General features: G+C 39.8%; 1 protein-coding gene across 1 annotated transcript; it reads right to left on the bottom strand.

Annotated features, from left to right (window-relative positions):
- Positions 1 to 1,806: 1,806 nt before the first annotated feature.
- On the bottom strand, positions 1,807 to 16,792 carry WEE1 (WEE1 G2 checkpoint kinase). The gene is made up of 11 exons (XM_044258807.1): positions 16,005 to 16,792; positions 14,340 to 14,545; positions 13,592 to 13,655; positions 13,219 to 13,391; positions 12,177 to 12,298; positions 8,239 to 8,385; positions 5,519 to 5,614; positions 5,346 to 5,431; positions 4,315 to 4,485; positions 4,074 to 4,219; positions 1,807 to 3,151 (listed from the first exon to the last, which is right to left on the bottom strand). Exons 1-11 carry the CDS (start codon positions 16,578 to 16,580, stop codon positions 2,998 to 3,000), a joined length of 1,941 nt encoding a protein of 646 aa, XP_044114742.1. The 5' UTR covers positions 16,581 to 16,792; the 3' UTR covers positions 1,807 to 2,997.
- Between the last annotated feature and the right edge of the window lie 3,286 nt (positions 16,793 to 20,078).

The following is a 20,078-nucleotide window of genomic DNA, read 5'->3' as shown; positions in this document are numbered from 1 at the left end:
CAAATCCAGGTGTTAACAATATTTAAGTACCATTATTTTTTCACCTCTGGAACAGAGTGAAAACCAAAGCTTCAGAACTGGCTCTTCAAGACATTAGCTCCCTAGTTAAAGGGGGAAGCCTTGGATTCATGTCAAGTTAAAGGTAAGGCAACTTAATTTGCAGTCAACTGCAATGTATGATTCCTCCTACCTACCTAGTTAATATTTTAAAATTTTTCTTCTTTACTAAAGTCAGTTTTCCAAAACAGTAGTTAGAGATCTGTCTCAAATAGTAGCAGGCCCTTGCATTTTGGTTAACTTTTCTGGAAAATTCTTCAATGCTTCCATATTAGCACTTGTAGTTTCCTCCCGATGTTATGCTATCAAGTTCTCATTCTATTATATAAAAACAAAAACTGTTTAGTGTACAGTGCTCCCATCTAATGAAATCCCTCTTCTCGTGTGTCTGTCCACAGGGGTCCTAGTTCAGGCCCTTTACTCTTACCGAGTCAGTACAATGGCTTTGAAATCAGTCTAAATGTCATTCCCTGGATCTACTCACTGCTCTACCACCACCAGCATCTTTGCAAGCTAAGTAATTGTCCTTTAAGCTATCACTCTACCTGCAGAATCCCTCCAACATAGCACTTATCACATTTTATTGTCATTTTATGTTTACATGGGTCTCCTCGGTACTGAGGGGCAAAGACTATTTCTTACAAGTCTTTGGTTTACCAGTTAGTACACAAAAGGCATCCAACCTAAGTATCCTGTGGTGAATATGAGCCCAACTCTATCAGCTTTTAGATGGCTTAAGAATTCTTTCCTAAAAAAACCAGACTTTTTTCTACTTAACCTAATATTCTTAAACAATATGAAAAATTTACTGCAAATATCAACTTGGAAAACACCTGATTTTTTTCTTTGAAGCTAGTGCACTAGAAAAATGCACCTTAGTGACTTTGAGTGACCCTAATGTACACTGATTATACTTTTTATAGTTTTGTCTTCAGTGACTACTGAAATGTTACCTACTCCAGTCTCTGCAGTATGTTTTCCTCAACCCCACCTATCAGAGTTTTTATCTCATTTACCTGTCTGCACTAATTCCTCTCACACCTCTAAAATGTGCTTTTTAACATGCCATAAGCTTCAAAGCTAAAGTAATTAAGCTTATTAGAAATGTTTATAGTGGGAAGAAAGGGACCTTAATCAACAGAAATTATGTACCCATGATCAAAAAGCACAAGGATCTTGCAAAATCCTTTTTGGTTTTTTTGTTTGTTTTGTTTCATTTTTTTTGGTGGGGGTGGGGGAAATCCACTCTAAGCTCTAAGGCCTTTGCTGCTTACTCTGCTTCTAATCTGTATCAGAAAAAGATGTCACATGGAATTAGCACTGTTTATCACTTAAATTTGCACTCTCAGTTCTTAAAAAATCTAGCCTAGTTGAGTTACAGCCTTACTTTGAAGCTCTTGTGTGACTCAGCTTAAATTAGAAAGCTGAGTCATTATATCCACTTAATATCTAAAGCTATTTTAAACTACATTATCTTACATTTTTAGCAGATCAAATGCCTAATATGCAATGTGATACACAAATATTAAATATTTACAGTGACAAAAAGTTTGTGGTTGATGGACAAATTTTCTTTCAATTACCAAATATAACTAATATAGCCTAAAACTCATCATTAAATAATGTTCCATATTCTATCAAAAACTGTGCCCTTTTAGTACTTTATATACATTATACTCTAAACGTTAAAATGTAGTGATACTAGAGACAAAATGTAGTGATACTAGAGAAAACAGGCATCACAAGGAATTAGACAAGGTAAGCTCAGAGTGACTTTTAATATGCCAATCAATGTTAATAAAACACAAGTCAAATAGACAAGTGCAAACAAATTGTAAACCAAAATTAATAGGAAAACAAACAATAGACAAATTCTATGTTTTTGTTTTTTGCAATGTCTGGTTAGCCAGTATTATTAGTCAAATGGCTTATCATTGATAAAATATATTTTGTGTAAAGCTTGGAATAGTCAGAAGTCATTCTGGCATTTCAAATAGCTATATACACTATCACCAAGATTAGTTTATATACACAAATATTGAAAAGAAACTGGGCAAAACATTTAAAAACAGACTAACAATACAATCAAGTACAAAACTTGGGTAGAGGGAGGGAACATTTTAAAAAAGAGTCAGGGAAGGGCATTATCAGGAAAAATTACAAAACCAGTAATAATTATACTACATTAATACAGCAATCCAAAAGGGAAAAAAAGGTGCATTACTCCAATGCACTAGCTTCAAAGTTCAAAGAAAAAAAGGCAAATAGCTGCTTGTCATCAAGAGCAGCTATGTATTTCACATAATTGTTTTCCAAAAAAGCCTATTAACAATGATTGTTTAATGCTACAATTTTACAGCAAAGACAAAACTAAAATAGCAGCAAATTCACAAGGCAATACTTCCACAGAATTACCATTCCATGGTTCATGCAATGCCTACAAAGTGCTCCCAGTTGGATATACAAGTATAATTCACAATTAAAAAAAAAAAAGAAATATAAGATTGACACACAGGTACATTGAAGGCTGAGTAGTACTGAGTCTCTTAGCATTCCCCTTCTCAAAGGGAGAATATGTTTGTAATAAAGCCCCTGCATCCCTTTTACAGGTCACTACAGGGAAAGACACATTTTATTACAATGCAACAGCAAACTATAAGCAGCACACCACCACAGTGGTTAACCCTGGAAAGGCTGGTGTAACATCCAAAAGTCACTGATATCCTACAGAAGACAGACTAGTAAGACTAGACGAAAGCCTGATATACCACTGGTCAAGATACAGCTTTCAACTGTAATTCACAAATAAAAGTTCTAAAAGGTATTTCAGTAAAACTACTGACACCGATTGAGAAAGTAATTGCAAACTGGATTCTAGCAGTGATTTCAACCTAGCTTCCTCTTGTCACAGTTTTTTGGGGGAGGTGGGAATTGAGTAGTTCAGTATATGGTAAGGCTGACAGAGCGGTTCATTTTCTTTCCAATAAGTCGAGATGTTCTATTACTCTGGGTGGTGGACCTAGTGGTCATCCGATCAGTGAAGAGTGCTCTTTCCTCAGCTGCAGCTTTTGCCATCTGAGCTTTCTTTAGTTCTCTAAGAACATAAAAATAGGAAACAAGACTTTTCACCTTTTGTATTAATCCTAGGAAGGATCCTAAGAGGCCAAACACAAACTATATTATCAGCTGGGAGATCTTATTAGCATGCTATGATTATTCTAAGATACAATGAGGAAAAAAATTACAGTATGAAACTTTAGCTTGTGCTCAAACAACTTAAATTTATGAAATGATTTTATTTTGTGCTCTCAGAATTAAAATATCATATATACTTGGACCTAAGTAATAAAGATGTTAGTAATGACCGAGTTGTAATACAAAATAATTTCAACCAGAACTCTAATTCATATTGTGAAAATATTGCATAATAGAGATGAAAGGAAACTTCTACTTCCCGTTTGTATAAACTGTGATGGCTATCAAACTAGTGGCAAATAAACCTTTTATATTTCAAGTCAGTTTTTATTAGGTTAAAATCAGCAATAAAGCAAATGAATTAGAATTATCATTCCCATCAATTTTCTGAAATGTCAAAAGTCATTCAAAATATGAGACTCATCTACTAACTTAACTGATACTCATTTAATCCCTCCATAAAAAATAAATAGAACAAATGAAGGAAACTTAATCTACGGTGAGACTTTAAAGGGGGAAAAAAAAGCCTGTCTATTGTACAGGCTCACTTAGCTTTTGCTTAAGTTAAGGATTGGGGATTAATACCACTTGCAAATACATGCTAGTCTTAAAAATTTTTTAAGTCCATAATTTCCAAGTTTAGGAACAATACCAAGTCATATGTCACAAATAATTTAAGGCAGAAATCCCCAAAATTTAACTGTAAAACATACCAAACCACTACAGCCTTCACTGACAGAAAACCTAAATCATTGCTCATTAAAATTTGAAAATGAAAATGAGAAAGTTAAAACAAAACATTCCATAAAACTCTCACTTACTTCTGTAAAAGTGAATTTTTGAATTTTTCAGCATTCAATTCTATTCGTAATTGTTCTGCACTTTTTCTAGAAGCAGACAGCAATACTGAGTGCTTTACCAGTGCCATTGCTGAAGGTCTTTTCTCAGGATCTGGATGAATCATAACCTTAGAAAGAGAAGTAAAAATAAGGCAAAGACATGCAATTTAACAAATATAAAACCATGTCAATAAAAAGTGCATTATATACCAAAAATGCTCACTTTTAGCAACTCTGTAAACTCTTGGGAAAGCACTTGAGGAATCCGAGGTAATCTACCCTGTCTGATTTCATGCCATTGGTCTCCATTTCTGGGAAGAGGTTCAGCTCCAGCAGCACATACCACTGTGAGGGCAAGGGCAAAAATATCCGCTTTTGGTAGATGAGTATAATTCTGTAAAATTATAAAAAAAAAAATTTTTAAGGGAATATAAAAATGGCCAAAATAAAGTAGAATTACACTTCAGTGATGACTTAGGTGAGAAATAAGACTAAATTAAAATATCCAATACCACATTTAACCTTTAAAACCTATTCAAATAGAGAAGTAGTTAAATTTGAGGAGATTTTTAATATCACAAATACATACATAATCAGGGAGATGAGTAAAAGTAAATGCCTTCTCTCTTTCACTAGTCCAATTAATCTCTCAGAATAAACTCCTATCCTGGAGCACTCATATATGAATACAGGAGACATACATACATTGACAAGTTACAAATGCATATATAATTATGGAAAAACAAAGGGATCATGCAATTTATTTGTTCTGCTTGTTCTACTTTCATTCTAAACTCTTATCAAGAAATAGTTTGTCATACTTTTTTTTAGGTCACACTTTTTCAAACAGTACTATTAACTATATGCTATAATTTCTTTAACCATTTCTCTATTGCTAAACATTTACATTGTTCTCAATTTATTTGTATATGAACATTTCTGTGGATAAGACTCCTAGAAAGGAAATTCTGGGTAAAAGGGTACAGCATTTTAAAATGCTGATAGATACAAATACTTTGATCTCCTAAAAGGCTATGCCATTTTACAGTTGCACCAGTAGTGTATGAGAACTTCTTTTACAACTCCATCATTGTTGAACACTATAAATCTTTGCCTTTACTGAATTTTGCTAGATTAAATATCCCTGGCTGATGGTTTAGGCTTTCTTTAAGATTTTACTAGTTATTAGAGCTTAAAATTTTAATATGTTTGCATTATTATAAAACAAATAGCATTATTAAAGAAAAAAACTACCTCCTGCAAAACTTCATTTGCAAGAAACCGGCTATCACCCTCTTCAACTTGTGGACTAGAGATCCTTGTTACATGTCCAAGATCACCTATAAGTATTGAAAAAAATAGAGTCAAGAGTTAAATAGGCTCTTTCTTTATTTTAAGGCAATAATCTGGTTATCTTTCTTTCTTACCTATTTTAAACATAACTTTGTTGGAAGTCCAGTCATCTTCATCTCCTTCTTCAGAGGCAGCATTGGGGATTGAGGTTCGAGATATGAAAATATTACCTGTCAAACAGTTATTTATGTCAGCTGCACTAAGAATTAATAGTGTAACCAAAACTCATAAACAAGGCCATACATCAGAATCATCCCAAAAGCTTTCAAACATATAGATTTTCATATGTTCTACCCTAAAGCCCAATGAGAATAAGAATCTCAGGGGAGAGGAAATGGGTTGTATTTTCTAAGGAACATATTTTCTGGCCTAGTACTGATCTTTGAACACCTGGAAACCACTTCCTTAGACTCTTGTCATCTACACATTGATCTTTAGTTTTAACTACATAGAAACAATACAAAAAAGGCAATAATGTAGTAATCAGTGGTGCTTCCAAATCATAAATTTTAACCTAATGCTAGGGGCTGGTAAGAAAAATACAAGTAATATAACTTTTGAGTTTGGCTGTATCTACATCCCAATGTGGCTCTGTGGTTCCTCTGCTATACACACACTTTTCTTCTTCAAATTCAGGTAAGTTCATGATTAACATTAAGTTTCAGTCACAGATTTCATTTTAATAGTTTTACCAATGTAAATAAATAAGTAATGTAAATGTAAAGTAAATGTAAAATGTAAATAAACTACTGAGTTTATAAATGTTACACTCATTTAAGTCATCTTTCCAATTTCACTTTATTTATGAATTATTTATTTTTCAATGGTATTTATAAATTTGAAATTTTAAAACTCCACATCTTAATATTTTCAACTTTTGTACTTATAAGGATCTACTATGTTTGTCTGACACTTAAAACAAGGTATGAGTGAGTATAGGCAAACCTTACTAATTTCTATTTACTGCCATCAATTCAAATGTTATTTTTTCCCCATTTGAAAAATAAAAATTTTAGTGAGTTATTAACATACAGATAAATTCTTCACGTAATTGTGTAAAATGATTTAAATTCTCATGAATCACACATTTCCATAGACAAAAACAAAACAAAAAAACCTTCATTAAGTTCAACTTAGAAACACCTAGCCTAGGGGCACCTGGGTGGCTCAGTGGGTTAAGCTGCTGCCTTCTGCTCAGGTCATGATCTCAGGGTCCTGGGATCGAGTCCCGCATCGGGCTCTCTGCTCAGCAGGGAGCCTGCTTCCCTTTCTCTCTCTCTCTGCCTGCCTCTCTGTCTACTTGTGATCTCTCTCTGTCAAATAAATAAATAAAATCTTAAAAAAAAAAAAAAAAGAAATACCTAGCCTAAAATTCATACTTGAATTCATCACTCTGTTAGTTTTAACTTCCAATTTATAGGAAACATAGGGGAAAAAGGAGTAAGATAAATGATGCAAGGGAGCAACCAATCAAATCCAGAAGAAAGGACATCTTATATGACAAAGTCCATATCAGTATTATTTTTTTAAGGTAGAGGAAGGGCAAAACCTGAAGGGCGGGGGGTGGGGGGAAGGCGGGAAATAGAAGCAGATGGAATGCATGGTCCTGAAAATGGATACTAGTTTGGACAAGTAAACCAAAAAGACTTGGGTCACCTGGAAAAAATTTTAATATGATCTAGCTATTAGAAAAGATGAAAATTTACTGAAACAAAAAGGTAGAGTTGACTTACAACTTTTAAAAGTACACATTATGAGATTATTTTAATAAAATGAGAGGGATGTGCACGTTGTTATAGCTGCATTCACTTGCACCCTTTTTAAATGCAAGATAATCATACTGCATATGCCATTTGTTTTCTGAATAATGCAGTAACACTTTCATGGTATACAGGCTAGAAATATCACCATGTTTACATAGCACTTAAGTTTCCAAAAATATGTTCATATATCTCATTTTATTCTAACAACCCTGTTAGCAGCACCAGCACTATTTTGTAACTATAGTTCTATAACCTAGAAGAGAGGGGCTTTAAACAATAGTTCTTTAACCTAGAAGAGAGGGACTTTAAACAATAGGACTTTAAACACTAGGAAGTTGGGGCACCTGGGTGGCTCAGTGGGTTAAGCCGCTGCCTTCTGCTCAGGTCATGATCTCAGGGTCCTGGGATCGAGTCCCGCATCGGGCTCTCTGCTCAGCAGGGAGCCTGCTTCCCTCTCTCTCTCTGCCTGCCTCTCCATCTACTTGTGATTTCTCTCTGTCAAATAAATAAATAAAATCTTAAAAACAAAAAAACAAAAAACACTAGGAAGTCTTCTTAGTCTTCCCATCAGAGTCCCACTTCATGACTATGGGGTTTCCATAAGATATAGCAAATTTATCCAACTTTTATTAAAAATGAATTGCCTCAAATACTTTGGAATACAGAAGAAGTGAATGGAAATCATAAAACAGTATGCGGCTCAAAGGTCTTTTTTTTTTTTAAAGATTGTATTTGTTTATTTGACAGAAATCACAAGTAGACAGAGAGGCAGGAAGAGAGAGAGAGAGAGGGAAGCAGGCTCCCCGCCGAGCAGAGAGCCCGATGCGGGACTCGATCCCAGGACCCTGAGATCATGACCCGAGCCGAAGGCAGCGGCTTAACCCACTGAGCCACCCAGGCGCCCCGCAAAGGTCTTTTAAAACAACAACGAAAAAACGTAGTAAGATGTATATGTTTTCATATTGTTTTAATGAAATAATTTATTCTCTATAACACTAAAGAACACAGGGCAGAGAATTTGTAATACTTACTAGGCTTTATATCCATATGAACCAAAGACATTGAATGAATATACCTCAAGCCCCGGCCAACTTGCAAAAGGAGATCCTTCAACTCTGCTTCTGTAAAGTAACTCATGCTTCTATAGTTTTCACTTATGGCATCAGCTAAACTTCCACCTAACAAACACAGGAAAAATTAGCAATTTCCTCTTCATGAGATCTTACTTCTCTTCCCTCCATCTTTATTGAGTGTCCACAAACTCAAGAAAGAAAGTAGCATTTTATACAACCTATTCTTTTTCCTGCTTGTGAAATCTAAATTTTATTTATTCTTTCAATAAGTAATATATTCACATGAGTACAAAATAAAATGTAAAGTTTTTTCATCCATATACCCCAGCGTCCTACCTGGTTCTTTTTCCCAGAATAAACCAATGTTATTGGTTTCTTATATATTTTTCTCAACTCCTTTTCACATAAATGACAACATATTTTCATTATCTTGAAGATCATTCTTTACTAACATACAAAGGCTATCCTGTTCTCTCTTGTGTCTCTACAGGATTTCATAGTGTAAATGAATGGCAATGTATCAGCTGGTCTCTTAATTGATGAATATTTTAAAGTAATTTCCAAGCTTTTACTACTATATACTATAGTCTAAGGAATAACTTTGTACATTGGTCATTTCACACACATATTTAACATATCTTATAGAAACAAATTGCTGGTTTAAAGGGTATATACGGGGTGCCTAGGTGGCACTTGGTTGAACATCTGACTCTTGGTTTTGGCTCAGGTCATGATCTTAGGGTCGTGGGATCGAGCCCTCCCTCGGGCTGGCTGCTTATCCCTCTCTGTTCCTCTCCGCACCCCACCCTCATGCTCATGCACATACTCTACTAAATAAATAAAATCTTTTTTTAAGAATTAAAGGATATGCTTAGTCACAGAACAATGGTAATATGTGGCTCAAGTATGTGTGTGAAATACTATCTTATATATAGAATATGTTTTTATAGCTGAGAGAGACGTTTCTCTGTTTATCCTGCTACAAAAAAGGGTTGGTATTCACACCATCCTTGCCAAAACTACAGGGCCTGTGAAAATTCACATAAAAGAAGTAACAACGTATTCGGTTTCTGATTTCAAAAAGGCCAGTACTCTGCTAACATGTGCCTTATGTGAATTTGAGGCTTTGGAAGACAAATATGGGGCAATTTTACTTATACTTACACACACACACACACACACACAGTTCCCATAGAGAAGCCTGTACCAATTTACACTCCCATCATTAACGTATGAGAAAAATGGTTTTCCCCACACCCTTGACAACAGTCTATAAATTTTATAGTTAAAAACCAGTATTTTAATAGTTTTAACTTATACTACTATTACTATGAATGAGAATAAAACCTGCTTTTGTAGGATAGGTCAAACCAACCAGTTCATTAGTTTATACTTTAAAAAAGCTTTTAAGTTTATACTCTTAAGTTTTATTAAAAACATTTTTAAGTTTATAACTTATCTTAGGAAAAGAGGAGTTACGTAAAACAAAACAAAAATCAAAAACCAAAACAAACCACTTCTGTTTAAAGCTTAGTTAGGAATTATAAAATCAGAACCAGGGTAATAAAATCAGGAAGGTATATTAGTATACATTAGTCAGGAAAGGAAGTCCTACAATTTGAATAAGACTAGGTAGCAAAATGTCCAATGAATTTTAAAAATAAAAGTAAATCAGACACCTCAGTATTTTAGACTTAAGTATGTTCTCTATACTCATTACACATATTGAGCTGCAGGAAAAAGGGCTCTAGAAGGGAGGTCTATAAAAGGGCTTGAAGTCCTAGTCTAAGTTTAATAAGCATTTTAGTGGATCTACCAGCTATAGCTAGGTCAGTTCCTTCTATTTCACTGCTGAAAGGCAAAGAGAAGTAAGAAGAGCAAGACACTCATCTGATATTTCATATTCTCTTCCCCTACCCATCAACATTTTCCCACACTTGTTTACGGGGTAAAAATTTCAGTCTATCACCAAACCAAGACAAAAGGCTTAAAATGTAAATGACTATTTGAGATAATAAGGAAACTTAGTCACGATAAAGGACATCAGCTAATCACCGTGTATAAATGAAATAGTAGAATGATTTCCCCGTAGAACTGTGGAAAATGATCTGAAGATCAGGCCTATTATTAGGACATTCAAAGCTTTATGTGGAGAGAACAATAATGGCAGAAGGAAATAGAGGAGTTTAGTAATGCATATAGGTAGCTTCATTTCCTTTCATCTAAACAGAAAAGACAACTATTCTAAGAGGCAACCCTATTTCACACAGGTCTATTTATTTTTAAAGATCTCTGTATTCTTTAAGTGTTTTATACTGTTCCAAATTAATAAACTGTTACAAAATATTATTTTATAATCTAACTGTATTACAAGACAGGGTTTTGTTTTATTTTGTTTTTTAGGACAAGGTCTTTATAATCTGAGAGGGCAGGACATCAACTCACCCCTCCCTATCCCCCCAGGCCCAAAGTTTTCTAAAAATCATCTGAATTATACAACCACATATTTATTTGGTGGACTGTTACAAATGTGTGATCCCTGGACTGCTACTGAAATACTTGTTAAGAGGACCAACTACATCAACAAAGTGAAAGGGAGAAAGAAACCAGAAGATGGCATCTAGCAAACATCTAGTGGAAAAGACATGGTCAAACTGCCCTATATTAAGTGCAGTAACTGAAAACTGAAGGTTAAGAAACAGATTGGTCCACAAGGTCATGATAGCTACATAAATATTCTGGTGATATGAATAGAAACATTTCAAGAGATGTGTGAAACAAATTAGCGCCAATGCTATATACTGAGCACTTAGTTTTTTTCAAGTACAGAGAATTAATATAATGACAACTCAACAAAAAGCTAGGTGTGAGAAATGGATCTTTTACTTCCTTTTTGTTCAATATTTTTAAATACTGAAAACCTGAATCCACTACCTACACCACTTATTTATTAACAAGCTATGAGAAGGCTGGTCTTGTTGAAGAAAAAAATAACAAGAATAAAAAAAAAAGTAACAAACAAACCTTTGCTATCACCTCCCAACTGCTCACTAAATTCCAAATTCTCTAATATTCACAGAAGATAGAGAGAAATGGAAACCCAGCATATATAAAGATTTACCTATTTAATAATAGGTATTTACAAGAATCAGAATTGAGACTAGGGTTTTGATAAAGATTTAATTAAGACGGGGGGAAACAAAGTTGGTCCTTGAGGGACTTTTTGAAAATTGAAAGCTCTCCAGAGGTCCAAAGTTGACCCTCTACAGATGCTTTTTTTCTTGTTTTGGGGGTGAAATGAGGGAGAGAGGCACAGCTAGAGAACTAAAGGCATAACTTAATAGAAAATTGTGAGAGGATTCTAATGGTAAACTAGGTTGGAAAAAATGGGAATGGGGGCAAGATTATAGAACACTTTAACAAATGGCTGAAGTTGGAACAATGGAGAGTTATAGTCACTTTATGATTAACCAGCATCAGTTTTAACTTCATTTCATAAAATGAAATGGATAGGGAAGGCTAAAATGAATTGAACCTATTATTATGTACTACCATACCCTACGTACACTATGCTACATGCTAGGGATGCCAAAATATGTATGGCAAGACCACTGTCCTCTCAAGATCAGTTTGACTAACAGGCACACTACCATGCACAATTCTACTACTGAAGTAACTGGGACAAGGTTTTCAATCTTTCCTTAATATCCAGGTAAGCAATGAACTTCATTGCAACTCAGGTTAGGCTTCTTCAATTTATAAAAGATAGGCTCTCTTTGAATTTATAAGAGATAAAAGAGGCATAGAATTAGAGCAGGATTTCAAATAAAAACTATTTCCTCAGTGTTCATTTTTTTGAGCTCACAAATCTGTAACAGAACCAACATATTACTCACCATTACAATATTCATTCTGTATAAGCATATGATCATCTTCTGCCCATGCAGAGAAATATCGAACTACATGAGAATGTTGTCCAAGCACTGCATGAGCATATACTTCCCTCAAAGCGTTCTGCCTAGGAGAAATTTGAGATTGATAGAATGGTAAATCATTTTTGTTCAAGCCTAAACTGAACAAAGTTATCTGACTTCATAAGAGAAACTTAACTTCTGTCATCTATCATTATGCTGAAGGATAACTTGCTTAAGAGAGAGGGGGTGAGAGCCTCTGTACCAGATTTTTCTAAAGGATTCCATTAAAGAAGAATGTTACAAATAAGGAACCTTGCTGGTCCTAGAACTTGGGAAAAATGAAACTCCATTTTACTCTGAATTCATGGATGCTATCAGAACAAAGAAATTTAAGTTAGGTTTCAAGGGGCGGTTGGGTGGCTCAGTGGGTTGGGGCCTCTGCCTTCGGCTCGGGTCATGATCCAGGGTCCTGGGATCCAGCCTGGCAATGGGCTCTCTGCTCAGCAGGGAGCCTGCTTCCCTCTCTCTCTCTCTCTCTGCCTGCCTGTCTACTTGTGATCTCTGTCTGTCAAATAAATAAATAAAATCTTAAAAAAAAAAAGTTAGGTTTCAAAATCAGACTACTCATATAATTCTCCCAAGTCCAATAAGAATTAATGGCAAAAAATTGGGGCGCCTGGGTGGCTCAGTGGGTTAAGCCGCTGCCTTCGGCTCAGGTCATGATCTCAGAGTCCTGGGATCGAGTCCCGCATCGGGCTCTCTGCTCAGCAGGGAGCCTGCTTCCCTCTCTCTCTCTCTCTCTCTCTGCCTGCCTCTCTGTCTACTTGTGATTTCTCTCTGTCAAATAAATAAATAAAATCTTAAAAAAAAAAAAAGAATTAATGGCAAAAAATGAAAAGGATATGATTAAATTATTATAGCTTCTCAAAAGTGAAAGAATCTTAGTGCTTGATTATGTAAAACCTTAAGGTTTGTTAACACCATAGGGAATAAAAAAGCAAAAGACAAAATTTTTAATACATACTCATCAACAGAGCCAGCCAATGGCTTTTTCGATCGTTTAATGGCATAAATGCATCCATCCAGCCTCTTCACACACTTAAACACTGAACCAAATTCTCCAGAGCCAATTTTCTCTAGCTCATGAAATTCTGTTGTATACCGAGACTTCATATTGCTTTCAGTAATTGTAATTCTCTGTAATAAAAAAGCGTATCCATATATGTAATACAAAAATATAAAAATGATTTTTTGCTATGATGATAGCACTGTATGTGAAACTTGAAAGTCATTATATCTTATGTTTTAATGGATATTTAAATGTATATATGGAAACTTGTTAAGAAGTAGAAAATGAAATCTCAGAAACAATAAAAAGAAAATGAAAAGATATTTACTTTAGCAGGTCTTGTTTCATCTTCAAACTCATAATCACTGGCCTCCATGTCTTCACCACAAGAACTGAAAAATATTACGTATTTTTCCATCAAGAGATCTAACAGACACATCAACTAGAAATCCAAAACTTAATCTGATAGGTGTACAGTGAAATTATATTTTAATGAATAGAAACAGACAAGAAAGAGCGTCTGGGTGGCTCAGTCAGTTAAGCATGCCTTCAGCTTGGGTCATGATCCCAGGGTTCTGTGTCCAGCTCCCTGCTCAGCGGGGAGTCTGCTTCTCCTTCTGCCCCTCTCCACAGCCTGTGTTTATGTGCATGCTCTCTCTCTCCACCAAATAAATAAAATCTTAAATAAAAAAAGATAAGCACTTAATTTTATAATCACAAGATATGGCTCAGCTGATGAAAATGCTGCCCCTGCTGAAATATACTTATTAACCACAAGCCAACACCACTACACATATCAAAATTAAAGTCTAAATCAACTCTCTCTGCCTGCCTCATTTTTGACACCAGCAGATTTTCTACAAGCTATCTAGGCTTTTTATTCCTTCCTTTTTCACACCACTACTTTTCCACAGCTGATTACTTTCCACCTACCTCTCCTGGAAAGTGGGTGCTAGCAACAGAAAAATTTCAGAGCACAAACTTCCATGTAATTCAGATGAAACTGAATTTTGATAAGTACCACAAACCAATCGTGAGTGGTTGGGGACCACATTGTGGAATACTAAATAACTTACTCATTCCAATGTGTTCGCTTTCTTCTACGACATTGTCCTGAGGAATGAAGTAACACAGAATCTGGGGTAAAAGGATTAATATTCACTTGAGGAGTCTGTCGCATGTCAAATTCCCTTTTTCCTGATTTTTCTGTATCCATGAATAGAGAACCACCTCGGAGTTTAACAGAGCTGGAATCGATTCCTCGCGCTTTGGAGAGCAAACTCTAGGACAGGAAAAATGAAATTTTTAGTTTCCAAGTCCTACAGACAGCCTTCTCAACCCAACCTTCAACAAGCCTTTCACAGGTCTGATAGTGTAGATCAAAGCAACACACAAGCCTCTGTCACATCTCCAGCAAAACAAACCGTGGATAACTACAGCAGTCTGAAAGGTAGATACCAACCACCCTTTCTAAAACAGATAGCCACATAAAATAGGTCTCTGACCCTAAAAACAGTAGAAATGCAGACTGAAATTAAGTTTATTCTAGAGTCCAGGAGTTAACAAAAACTTTCATTCCATCTAAAAATAGAAAGCAGTCAGGGAGCACCATAAAAGCTCCCTTCCCCCCATCCAAATAGGGCTTTGAAAACCACCTCCGTCGGACTCCTCCCCTCACTTCCAGAGGGATCATGTTTTGGGCAAGTCCCTAATAAACAGTAACGCTCCAAAAACACACTTCTTCGTTAAGGTTACGACCCACGGTACTGAAAGGGACTCAAAAAGGTACATTTTCCATATGAGTCTTATAAACGCGATACTTGTCTCAATTTCGTGATGGGTCCGCTTTTAAAATCTGCCGCTACATCTAAAGTTTCAGAAGTACTTATCTGCATACTCACTTGCTACTCAACAAACAGGTCCTCCTTCATTGTGATATATTATCAGCAATATGAGAGCACAAGGGTCCAAGAAACTCCACCGATGCTGGCTTTTAACAGCTGGATGTCCCTAATCGTTACAGTTAGGGGGACCACACATGGGCACTGCAAACCCAAGGGTGTAAACAAACGCTCACCCAATAAATACCATGTACGGACAGTAGCTTAAATGCTACTCTGGGTTAAGGAGTCTTTTAAGACTGGAAATGCTTGGAAGGCCAGCCTTTTCTCCGGAGTCGAAGCGCAGTCCCCCTCCATACCTCAAACTTAACCCCTTAAGGCCACATGACACGAAACGATAAGCGCATGAAATTTTTTAACCGAACTCCTACGTGCGCCGCCCAAATTACAGGGCCCATCACTGCGTTTAAAAGGCACCATATGGCTGCGGCGCTCGGAAGTGTCAGGTGGCCGGGCCAGCAGCACTCCAACATCCTTCCAAACCACGTTATCAGGGCCACACTCCGGGCTGACACTGTCGGAAAGGCCCCCACTCGACGGGCGTGAAATCATCAGCCACCTGGACGGCGCCGATCAACCCCTTTGAAAGATGAAGAAGTTCCAGAAGAGGCCCATTGTTCAGTTACATAATCTTAACGGACAACTTCTGGGCAGGGCCAAAAAGAGGGGCTGCCAACTTTTTGTTGCGGCTCAGGGGAACGAGTGGGGGTGCGGCCGGGCGGTTATGTAACCGAACCCGGGCAGCGCCGCGCTCAGCTCCCGGCGCCGCGGCCTTTTTAAAAGGCTGGGCGGGCGCGGACTCCGGGGGCTCGGGGCGCCCGGGGCCCCGCGTCCTCTCACCTTGGGCGTGTGCGGCGTGTCGAAGAGCCGCAGCTTGCGGAAGGTCTTGTGCGGCGGGGTGCCTGGGTGGTCCGGCAGCGGCGAGCAGGGGCCGCCGCTAGCCCGGCGCGCCCCGCAGCGGCGCGGGGACGCGTCCCCCGCGCCGCCGCAGCACACCGGCGAGAACGAGCTGCCCAGGAAGTAGGCGGCTGCCGGCGACTTGACCGGCGACGAGGAGCCGAAACCCTCCTCCTCCCACGAGTCGCCCTCGGCCCCGCCGCCCGGCGCTTCCGCGCCGGGACAGGCGCCCCGCAGCAACATGTCCTCCTCCAGCTCCCCGGGGCTGCCGGGGGCCGGGCCGGGCGAGCGGCGGCGCTCGGGCCCGGGCTCTGTAGGGCTACGAGCGGGCGGCAGCGGCGAGTCGGGCTCTTGAAAGGCGGAATCCTCCCCGGTGCTGTGGCCGCTGCCCTCCTCCTCTTCCTCCTCTTCCTCCTCCTCACAGTCGCTGCAGGGCGAGAAGATCAGCTTCTGCCTCAAAGTGCAGGTAGCCCCTGGGCGGCGGGGCGGCGGCGGCTGCTGCCGGCTCAGGAAGCTCATCGCGACCCTGGGACCGGGGCCGAGGACCGGAGAGCCGGAGCCGGAGCCGGAGGAGTCCAGGACGCGGACGGCCCAGGGGGCGGGTCCGCCACGTGCGACTGGGCGCGCCTAGTCGCCGCGGCGGCGGACCTGCGCGGTGGCGGGCTGCGGCTTCTGGGCGCTCGGGGCTGCAGCCGGCGGTGGTGGTAGCGGCGGCGGCGGCGTGGATTGCCCAGCAGAGGCGGGGCGGCCTGAGCACCGAGGCTGGGGTCTCCGCAGGTCCAGCCGCAGGTTCGGGCTCCGCTGCTTCCCGCGACCGTTAACCACGTGAGTGCCCGACGGACCAATCCCCGCCCAGCCCTGGGTTTGAAAAAAAAGGAGGGCGCGACGTAGCCCGCGGGGGAGGGATCAACTACGCGATTTTGGCGCGAACCCGCTGGTTCCGCCTCCCTGCCCCTCCTTCAGGCGGGCCTGGCCGCGGGCCTATGAGGAAGCCGGACTTCTGGGAGCGGTGCCGGGAGCCGCCCGGTAGGGGCCGGGCGGGAGAGCCGAGGCGGCCCTCTGGGAGGGGCGAAGGGTGCCCGCCCAGCCGAACGCCAGCCTGGAGGCGACTTGCTCGCGCTCCCTCAGGCGCTCTGGGATCTGAGGTGGGGGATGGGGAATATTTCTGGTTCCCGCGGGGTCGGAGCGTTCGCGGAACCACCGTGGCCCTTGGGCTCAGCCCAGGGAGTCCGGCCTCGGGGTCCCGCGTCCCTTTGGTGAGGACCTGGGGCGTTGTGGGCGTTGCTGTGGGCAGTCACGTTCCCCCATAGTTTTGAGCCAGAAATGGTGACTGGGGCCTCAGGAGCTTTGCGAACTGAGCGGGTTGCTTAGGGTGGGCACCATAATCAACAAGGAAGCCAGCATACGAGAACTTGCGGCGGAGGCACCGGCTGTGGGGAAGGCCTCAGTTCCCCCCCGATGGCTGTTAGGGTCGGGTGTGTCCCCTGCGGGGTGAGCTTCCCCTAGGTCGTGGCCCCCTTTGCAGTCTCCCCACCCCCACCCCAACACACACACTTGTCCAGAGTAAACAGCAGCAGCACGGTAGTCCGCTCCAGCCCCAGCCCGAAACCCAGCGCCCACCATGCAGCCACGGTGTTTATATTGGTTTGCCAGCACGTGGGCAAGTGTTGGCAAAAAAGATTGGCACACCCCTCTGCAAACTTAAACGCAACTTGAGAAAAAAAATTCCCCCAGGACTCCGTCAAATAGTGATTTTAAATGCCCTTTATCGTTGCACAGACAAGTTTCTTGTAATTTTTCAGTTGCAAATAACCCCGTGATGAATATTCTAACTTCTCATGCGGTATTTTTTCTCTGTGTTCTTTGAGGGTTTGGGTTTTTTTTTTTTTTTTTTTAAAGAAATTCACTGAAGTGAGAATTACTGGGTCAAAGGATATAAACTGCCAAACTAACCTCCAGAAAAAAACAATTTACATTGTCATTGGCAGTGGATTAGAGTACACTGCTCATGAATTCTGGACGTAAGTGGATATTTAATGTTTGCTAATGTAATTTTGTTGTTTTGATACATATCGTTGGACAGCTTTCCTGTGCCAGTGGCCATTTATACTTTTCTATTGTCTTTTTCTTATTGTAGCACTTTATGAATACTAACACTTTGCCATATATGTTGTTCTAACACTTTTCAGAGGCTAAACTCAAACTGGATTTTTAATAATGGGAACATACTTTAATACTTATCACATGGGAAATTCCCTGAGATCACATAACTGAAGATGCAGTGAAGGGTAGACAGCTGTCTTCTCCAGACATTTGCTACCTGATATATGTGTGTTGTTTTTTTTTTTTTCATGTTAATCCAAATTCAGTGTTAAGCTCCTGCAAGACAGGAACTCTGTCTACCCTTTTGTGTGTTTCTAGGAGAGGCATTCTCTGATGCCTGCAGGCCAAAGCCAAGGAATGGTTTTTAGCACTCTCCCTCCAACACCTCCTCTCCTTCACTCCTAATGGCAAATATGATTCTTTGATATGCTTAGTTGACTATATTGAGTTGATTTTCTCAAGTTCATGTGAGTGTAAATAAAAATAATTTGAGAAAATGACTTTTTACTGATCTTTAACATGAGTTGTATGTAAAAATAGTGTTTCAGAAGTAAACTTTAAAGCCCTGTAGATAACCTCTTCTGCAACTAGAATGTTGTTCCTAACCCCCTCCTATGTAGGAATTCTGTATCCTCTGCTGCTGTCCCTGCAAACTCACATCCCCTCCCTCTTCACTCTTCCACAACGCCTTGCTTTATTCCCTTGACATACTTATATCTATCTCAAAATATGTTGATTCTTGGGCGCCTGGGTGGCTCAGTGGGTTAAGCCGCTGCCTTCGGCTCAGGTCATGATCTCAGGGTCCTCGGATCGAGTCCCGCATCAGGCTCTCTGCTCTGCAGGGAGCCTGCTTCCTCCTCTCTCTCTCTCTGCCTGCCTCTCTGGCTACTTGTAATCTCTCTCTGTCAAATAAATAAATAAATAAAATCTTTAAAAAAAAAAAAATGTTGATTCTTTGTTTACTACTATCTCCTTCTAGAAAATGAGTTCTCTGAGTGTAGGGACCTTTTCTATTTTGTTTATTGCAGTGTTCTAGCATGGCTTAGGCTTTCAATATCTTCTAAATGATAACAGAGCCCTTATTTAAATATTTGTTGATTGGTTTATTTTTTTTTTTTTAATTTTATTTGTTTGTCATAGAGAGTGAAGTGAGAGCGAGCACAGGCAGACAGAGTGGCAGGCAGAGGGAGAAGCAGGCTCCCTGCCAAGCAAGGAGCCCAATGTGGGACTCGATCCCAGGACGCTGGGATCATGACCTGAGCCGAAGGCAGCTGCTTAACCAACTGAGCCACCCAGGCGTCCCTGATTGGTTTATTTTTATATCTCAGTATAAATTCAACTGCTACAGAAGTCTCCCAGGTACCCCAGTATAGCCTGTTCTTGGAGGTAAACTGTCCCTTAACGTTTTTTTTTTTGTTGTTTTTTGTTTTTCAATTCTTAACTATGCCACCTGTCTGCTTTTCTAAACTGGGAGGTCCTTTAAGTAGGCTGGAGCAAAACGGCCTGGCTTCTGAACGGGAAGGGAAGAGTTCTTGGTACATAGCCCCATACTTTGAATACTTGGCACCCAAGCCCACCCACAGAATGGGGAGGTAAATTTCCACTGAATGTATAGAATGACTGGAGGAAAGAAGGAGTGTCTTTAAAAGTTGGGAAAAAGGCTCAGTTGGAAAACCATTTCTTCTCTAAAGCCTTTCCTTAACTTTCTCCACTTCTAGGTAAAAGAGACACTGTGCACCAGGTTTTCCACCATACCTGTAATGGACAATGTAAACACTCTTTGTTTACTTGTCTGGCTGCCCTTGCATCCAGAGCTCAGATCAAGTTTTATTTGTCTTCAGAGCTCCAGGAGCCAGCAGTGTGCCTTGGCCCCTGGGAAGGTACTTAAATAAATGTTTCTGGAATAAAAATCTC

Source organism: Neovison vison, chromosome 7, assembly GCF_020171115.1.
Source record: "Neovison vison isolate M4711 chromosome 7, ASM_NN_V1, whole genome shotgun sequence".
Classification (NCBI taxonomy): domain Eukaryota; kingdom Metazoa; phylum Chordata; class Mammalia; order Carnivora; family Mustelidae; genus Neogale; species Neogale vison.
This window is presented reverse-complemented; position numbering and strand designations above follow the sequence as displayed.

Coding starts and splice junctions, on each gene's coding strand:
- WEE1 (XM_044258807.1), bottom strand. CDS start 16,580: ATGAGCTTCCTGAGCCGGCAGCAGCCGCCGCCGCCCCGCCGCCCAGGG. Junction 5,615..8,238: donor TCATATGGATATAAAGCCTA/GTAAGTATTACA, acceptor ACTGTTTGACAG/GTAATATTTTCATATCTCGA. Junction 5,432..5,518: donor CAAAGTTATGTTTAAAATAG/GTAAGAAAGAAA, acceptor CAATACTTATAG/GTGATCTTGGACATGTAACA.